The sequence below is a fragment of the Glycine max genome, chromosome 11, assembly GCF_000004515.6.
Source record: "Glycine max cultivar Williams 82 chromosome 11, Glycine_max_v4.0, whole genome shotgun sequence".
Classification (NCBI taxonomy): domain Eukaryota; kingdom Viridiplantae; phylum Streptophyta; class Magnoliopsida; order Fabales; family Fabaceae; genus Glycine; species Glycine max.
Genome location: NC_038247.2, coordinates 8,730,618 through 8,738,289, shown reverse-complemented (window position 1 = coordinate 8,738,289; position 7,672 = coordinate 8,730,618). Strand labels below are relative to the sequence as shown.

The 7,672-nt window shown below is 35.0% G+C and overlaps 1 protein-coding gene across 1 annotated transcript; it reads right to left on the bottom strand.

Moving 5' to 3' along the window:
• Positions 1–364: 364 nt before the first annotated feature.
• LOC100785260 (coatomer subunit delta) lies at positions 365–7,672 on the bottom strand. Its single transcript, XM_003537811.5, has 12 exons — positions 7,518–7,672; positions 6,122–6,175; positions 5,426–5,465; positions 4,623–4,846; positions 3,998–4,240; positions 3,731–3,905; positions 3,264–3,562; positions 1,839–2,037; positions 1,603–1,756; positions 1,210–1,272; positions 1,002–1,098; positions 365–767 (listed from the first exon to the last, which is right to left on the bottom strand). The coding sequence occupies exons 2-12, from the start codon at positions 6,122–6,124 to the stop codon at positions 678–680; spliced, it is 1,587 nt and encodes a 528-aa protein (XP_003537859.1). The 5' UTR covers positions 6,125–6,175; positions 7,518–7,672; the 3' UTR covers positions 365–677.

Sequence of the window (7,672 nt, the reverse complement as noted above, 5' to 3'; positions counted from 1 at the left end):
CTTATATTCCCTGAGGAGGTTCTACCACGTGAAAACGCTCTTTAATGGAACTTTAGCTTTAACTGGTCGTGACCAGGAAACTACCGGTTTCGCTTGGTGGGCCGGGAATGCCCGACTTATCAATTTATCCGGCAAACTACTAGGAGCCCATGTAGCCCATGCTGGATTAATAGTATTCTGGGCCGGAGCAATGAACCTTTTTGAAATGGCTCATTTCGTACCCGAGAAGCCCATGTATGAACAAGGTTTAATTTTACTTCCCCATCTAGCTACTCTAGGTTGGGGGGTAGGTCCTGGGGGGGAAGTTATAGACACCTTTCCATACTTTGTGTCTGGAGTACTTCACTTAATTTCCTCTGCAGTATTGGGCATCATTAAATCCAAATTCCCTTCCAAATAACAGCATCTAATACATTCCAATCTCCAATTCAGAGAATGGGGATAGGGGAAAGGCATCATCCACATAAAATAATACATGCTCTGGAGTAAAAAGACACTCTTAAGTTTCGTATTATGAAAATCATACTTTGCACCATGCTTGCAAAAAGTAAAACCAAATTATGAATTTACGAATTTAATAAAATGATGCAACATGGCAAAGAAAAGCCCTTTGATAAAAGAATCACGAATGTAAAAGCAAAACTGTCATAAAAGCTCAGTGTCGAGAGGAAAAACGATCACACAATTTGGTAGTTTTCTGTGATCAACTGTGTTCTCTGAGAATACTTAGGAGGATTACCCCCATTTAGCGGTATGATGCTGGTGACCTGCAAAGAGAAGTGATAGTATAAGTTTAGGCTCCCATTAAATCAATATTCAGATATGTCAATTATAATCTATTATTAAAGATGATAGTAAACGAATTGAATGAACGGATACTCTATTTAGATATAAGATTTCCCAGCCATAAAAGCTTCATTTAAATAAATGTGTCAGTTTTAAGTAGATCATTTTTTACCATAACTTTAAGTCGAATGCAGAGAAAGAAAATCCAAACATACCTTCAGGTCACTAAATGTTTCAGTTGCTATAAAACGAACTGAAATGGGGAAGAATGCTGATGATTCGGCTTGTGGAACAACAAATTCCATTGACCCACTGGCAACAACCATATTTAGTCAGACAAAACAAGTTCAACAATACCATGACAATAACACTGCATATGTTAGTTCTTAAAAGCATCACACTATCACCCCAAATTTAGCATACCTGCGGTTTGAATTATCAATCAGAAGGACAGACCACTCCAAAAAGGAATTCCTTGAGTCATACCTGCAAAGCCAAATTATAGGGAATTATAAAGAGAGAAAGAAAGAAATGTGAAATAAAATGATTTCAAAATATATATGATAAAATTCATCAACTGATGATCTTGGGAGTGGAGGAGAGGAAGGATTGGGGGGAGGGGAGCAGCATTAGTTTTGTAGAGCTTTCTAGTTCCATCCAAATCCAATCAGTATTTCAAAGATTGTTAACCATTAACATGAGTAACAAAGATCAATTTTAAGACAAACCAGATCATGTACAGCAAATTCTAACCCGAAACAATCATGGCTGCCACTAACATTTATTCAGAGAAAAAAAAAGGAGAAAATATCACACCTCCATTCCCCATCAATCTGTCTAACAGATGGTGCATCTCGAAGAGCTGGAAGAGGTACTGAGATCACAACATTCCGCAAATCAAACAATGATGAAGCCTCATACTCAATGCTGACATAAGTTTCATTTCCAGAAGAAGAGGGCCAGCAGTTGACTGCAATAGGTGTTTTAAGTTATTAATGCATGAATACAAATGCAAAGTTAGCAGGCCATATCAATTATACTCATAAACCCACTTGTCAGAGGCACCATTGACTCATCAGTGCTTTGCATTCGCCACTTTAAAAGACCAACACCTTCAGAACCACCAGCTTGACCCGTGGGGAAAGGCCTATTGGGATCCTTTAGACCTAGTACATTTTCATTGGCAAATAATTCTTTATTCATGTTAGGGTGTGTCTTGAAAATGATGGCTTGATTCTCCCCAGTTTGGACCTGAAAAAACAAGGCACAATGTGCAAGTGCCAATATTTTTAATTGTCCTCCTGAATTGATATTAGAATTCAAAACCAGTCTTAAGCAAGAAACAAAACCTAAGAGCAATTGAGAATGATGGATGGTAGGAGTAAGAAACAAAACCTAAGAGCACTAAAGAATGATGAATGGTAGGAGTAGACACATATTGAAGCAATGTTATTTACTATACAAAACATTTGAAAAACTACAGGAAGAAACAAAACAAATAAAACTAAGCAATCAGAAAATAAATCAATTGAATATTGAAAGTTGAGAGTCAAATATAAAAATAACTCTTTTTTGATAAAAGAAAATAATTATTCAGGCAAACCAAAATGATTATTTCAGTAAAGCCACAACATATCAACAGCACCAGAATACTTCGTGGTCAATCAAACTAAAACCAGCACTATTATCACTCTACAGGAATTTTAACCACCGTTATCTTCTTCATTCCATCCTTTCTGTCAAACTGAATTGTATATGATCCCTTCCTTTTTTCTTCCTCCCCTTTATTTTCGACTTTTCATTCATGTTGTCATGATGTCATCATGCTTCATTTAGAACTCTCAGCTTTATTATGCAACACAAGAAGACTAAAACTGATATACATATATAAACACAACTGTATTAGTTGATGGTTGTTCATGAAAAGATCTTGAGTGACTAAGGCACACCAAAAGCTGCTAAGTTCTAACATCTATGCCACAGCCCTCAAATAAAATGTCTGGCTAAAACATATAATTGACTTATTTGAGCCTTGAATCTTTAACACAAGCTGCTTTTTAAACATTATGAATTTGAAAGTTAGTCCACAATATTACTAACGAGGATGCAAACTGTGAGAAAGTGAGAGGAGAAAATAAAGAAAACATTAGGAAAAAAAATTAAGTAGAGAAAAAAAATTGTTTTATAGATCTAAATGGCCCCTCTAAGGAATTATTTTTGACAACACAATGATGTCATTTAATCTATGCTACTGATAATGCCTAGTGGGAAAGGCTTAGGTCATCGTTCTTGTAGGAAAAAAAAGTGTCATACAAACTTCTTTCACCTAATGCTGCTGAGATTTAATGGAACAAGTATCATTGTTTGTTTTAAAAAAAGAAAAACCAATTATTCAAAAAACTACTCAAGTTGTGCAAACCAGAAGTTCAGTGGACACACACACATCAAGGTAGAGAGAGATAGCGATAATGTGATACCTGAACTTGAATATGTCCATCCTCTTTGTCAAGAATTTGGAGAGACAATGTGCCTTGAACATCAAAATTACTGACTCCACCATCTCGTTTTAGTGTCACATTTAGTTTCTCTTCAACAGCTAAAGAAATGGGATCTGTAGATGGTGGGGCAGCTGCCTGAGCAAGTTTTGGTTGAACATGTTCAAGAATGACCTCACCTTCTGCTTTCAATGATTCCAAAAACTGATTTGTCCTTTGAGATTTACCAAGCTTCATTCCAAGACCTTTTGGTGGAGCAGTGGCAGATGAAGTTGGACCACCTAAGGAAGAGAATACAGGAGTACATAAATGAAAAGGCACTTCATTTAGCAATGTTAATTTTGACATAGAATAAACCACAGCCAGGATACAGCATGTTTTGATGCCCTTTTAAATCATTACATTTACAAGCATTCTAGAAGAATTCATGAAAATCCATGAAAGCCAACCTTTAGACTTGGTAGAAAAGGAACCAACATCAGAACTCAATCCAAAACCAGAGCCACTTCCAAAACCAGGTCCGCTGCTAGTTATGCTCAAATCACTAAAGCTATTTTCAATTTTTCCAGAGCCTAGTGACTGTAAAGGACCAAATCCCCCTTTATCACCTCTGTTCTTTTCAATCTGTAGAGCACATGCATTAATTAGAATAAATAATGGGCACTCCAAGAATTTTGAATATAAAACAACGTAACACAAAGTCCCTCCATTCATACCTTGCTTTTATCAATCTCATTAGCTTTCCGCTTCATAACATCCTTAGTATCATTGATTTTGCTCTGCATAACCAGCTTGTGCAGTTTCTCTTCATGACTCTCCATTTCACAGTATTGCTTAACTTGTGCAACAGACACATTTTCCGCATGCCCAAGAGAGATGACTTCATCAAATGCAAAAATCAACTCAAATGCATTTTGGCAAATATCCTCTTCATCAAGGGAGTAAGAATATTCAGGAACCTAAATGTATTAAGGAGTGAACTAATTATAAATATAAGCACGATATTTTAGCAAAAAAAATAAATAAATGGCTCTAAAACTGACCAATAAAGCTAAAATAACTTCCCAGTACAAACCAATTGATCAATCCTAAATCATCCTGAACCTTCCAATAAAAATCAATATACTAAATGCCATGTTTAAGAGAAACCTAAATTGAATGATTGTATCGTTAAAACTCTAAGAAAAAACCAAAATGATAGCATAGTGAGTAGACAAGGCATAGAACAAAATCTAGATTCAGGCCAGCAAGTCTCACTGAGTTAAAGACAAAACCAAGCAATTGAAAAGAAATTGAGTTAATAACATAATACATTAAACATAAAGCATAAAAACAGGATACAAGTTTGGAGAGAAGTCTCAGAGTTGTCAAATCTTCCAGTATGTTGCTATGTTTGTTTGTTACAAGAAGCAGGTATAGTGCTTCCATTGGCTGGTAAACATAGCGCACATTCTCCGTCTCAACATATGTGTGTTGCTTTCCAGTGCCTATTAACTTGGGAAATGCTGCTAGAAGACCCTCAATTCTGATACGAGACATGTCCACAAACTGTCTAGAAACTAGAACTGCAAACAACACAAAAGGTTTGTTGGTATAAGGGCATAGGTGTTGAATCCATTTGGCTTAGGTACCACCAAATTCAACATTAAATGATTAAAGATTAAGCTTTGCTGTACAAACTATAAATTAATTTTAAATTTAACAAAATTAAGTAATGGCAATTAATAAGATATAATATTAAGAATCATGCAGAACTAACAGATTGAGTTATTGAAGTACGAAAAGGATTTCATAAACCTATAATCTATATTTCTGGCAGAGAGTGATGGGATACAGATAAAGAAAACATAGAGAAAAAGATACACATCATGAATCCAAATTTTAGCCATGCTAGTAGTAGTATACAACATATTTGGTTACTTGGTAATCTCAACATCAGGAGCCACAAACAAATCAAAAGATATAACTTTGACAGTAGATTCCCCACATGTCAAACTAATGTATATGCTGCTGGAAAGCAGCTACCCCTCTTTGAATTTATATCATATTTCCTAAAACCATATAGCCTGTGTTTCAGGTTCATATTACAGAAAATGAAGATAACGACTGTTCTTTCAAATAAAAAGGTCAGGGACAGAACTCACCTTTGCCAGATTTGCTCACAATGGATGCAGCAAGGACAACCTGTTCAACAAGTAAAACAAAAAAACATAGAGGAAGTCAAGAACAGGTAGAAAGAGAGCATAACATTCTCACTCCCAAGTGAATTCTTTTTCTTCATAGTCAAAAAGGCTATATTTTTGTCAGTTTACAAAAGGGACTGAGCCTGTGACCTCTGTCTAAACCTAATCCCACCCCCACCATCTGAGCAACACCCAACTAGCATTTGGTGAGCAAATCGCTCAGACAATCAAGGCCACCACTAATTTAGGATTACATTAATAATTCAAAGTTATGTAGCTAAAATTTAGGTAAACAAAAGAAAAAAAACACACATAGAAGATCCAAAATTACCAGTAATCTTGAAGCAAATTCAAGCTAGAATTTTACCAAAAGAAGGAGGGAAAATATGTATACAAGATAGCAATTTTAAAGCAGATCAAAATATATTAGGAGGTTCCTTCAGGCTGCAATTCTAGATCATGTTTTAAAAGTACATATGTATAACAAAATTGGAGTAGCTACAACATGAATTTAGTTTAAGAACTAAGAAGTAAAAAAGTGATAAGTAAAATAAATTAGTTAAAGGAAAATCAAATAATTAATATTAAATAGTCAAGCAAATCAAACAATTCCTTAAATATGTAACTAGGGGACTGTAAGGAGACAAGAAGTGCTACCATGTTTTCACTTAATCTTTGAAATGAGAAATTGCTTCCAGTGTCAAATTGAATCTGCCAAAAAAACAAAGTCCATAAAGTTGTTAGGAGCCACAGATCCCAATATCAAGTCAATGTGAGCCACCCTAGCTTATACCGGTCATGGCCAAAAATCCTGTAGGGCCAAAGTGCTAGGGCCAACCTATTGGCCAAGTCATAAATTAAAAAATAAAATAAAGTTGGATGATGGGTCCAAAAAGCCAACAGGAGTAGAATCAACCCCTGTATGTCTTTGGGCTTTTGAAATCAGATACATTAAGTTTTTGACCAAAAATTAAAAGCATATAGCCTGAAGACCAAGCAGAACTAGAACCTCATATAATGTTGATTACACCTAAACTCCTTTTGTCTCATCTGTGGGTTGTCTGGGTCTTTGCATGCATTAACAGCATGTAATAATTAATTTAACTTTTTCTTTAAATTAAACTCTTAAAAAAATGAAATTAGGATTAGCAGTTGTTAGCTCTTTTTTTCATAGTTTAAAAGATCACCTAGATCTAACTAACACATAGTTTCACAACTATATGAATTAAAATTAAAAAAACACTATAACTATCAGATTTAGAAAAAATATATGATAAAGAAAGGCTGAATTGGTGATGCATCATGGTAACAATAACAAATATTTGAAGATTCTTCCTGTGCTCTTAACAAATATCACATGGCAATATCTGTCCTCCCTTTTTACCATCAAACTTGCGCTACTCATCTGTTTCAATCACTCAAAATCAATTTGGGAGAGACTTTGAAGCTCTTTACATTTAAAAGGTTTTAATAACTACAAAAATAAAAAACCTAGAATACATGAAAAGCAAGAACCTGGTAACACCAAATGAGACTAACTAGTTTGGATTAATTTGAAATGAGAAGTTCATATGCATTACCTTGAAAGGCTTTTCGTCACAAAAGACACGAAATAGAATCACATAATTCACAGCAAGAACACCTTTGGCAAAGCACCTTGAGAATTCATTGTTTATCACCCCCAAGCCAACAAAAGTAGCAAACAACACAACCACATATAAAGGAACTCACCCTGTCTATACTATCTCATGGCATTTAAAATTAACTCGGTCAGATCTAATAAACAAAGAACTTAAATCAGAACAAGCAAGCACGTGATGATTCTAATCAACTACGACTCAGATTTCATGTAATCCTAAAATTTGCGATAAAGGCGTCATGATCCAATTGAGTTAGCTCCATTCTTAAGCACACATTAGTAGAATCAAAATCATATAACACCAGAATAATGCAGATCAATCAAAGGAAAATAAAAGAGCACACTCACGAAAACTAAAGAGAGAGATAATCATATGGAACGAACGAAAATTGCATGAAATAAGAACAATCTAACCTGCTGACGCTGGATCTATAAGCACCGATCAGCTGAGAGAGTGATGACAAAAACTGGTACCTTCAAAAGCTATCGTAAATTTCGTCTTTCGCTCTCTTCTCTGTGATTATAAAACTATAACTAAAAGGATGATTTCCGTCAGTTAATGTTTATAT

Coding starts and splice junctions, on each gene's coding strand:
- LOC100785260 (XM_003537811.5), bottom strand. Junction 3,906..3,997: donor ATGAGATTGATAAAAGCAAG/GTATGAATGGAG, acceptor TGTGCTCTACAG/ATTGAAAAGAACAGAGGTGA. Junction 1,273..1,602: donor CAGATTGATGGGGAATGGAG/GTGTGATATTTT, acceptor TTGGCTTTGCAG/GTATGACTCAAGGAATTCCT.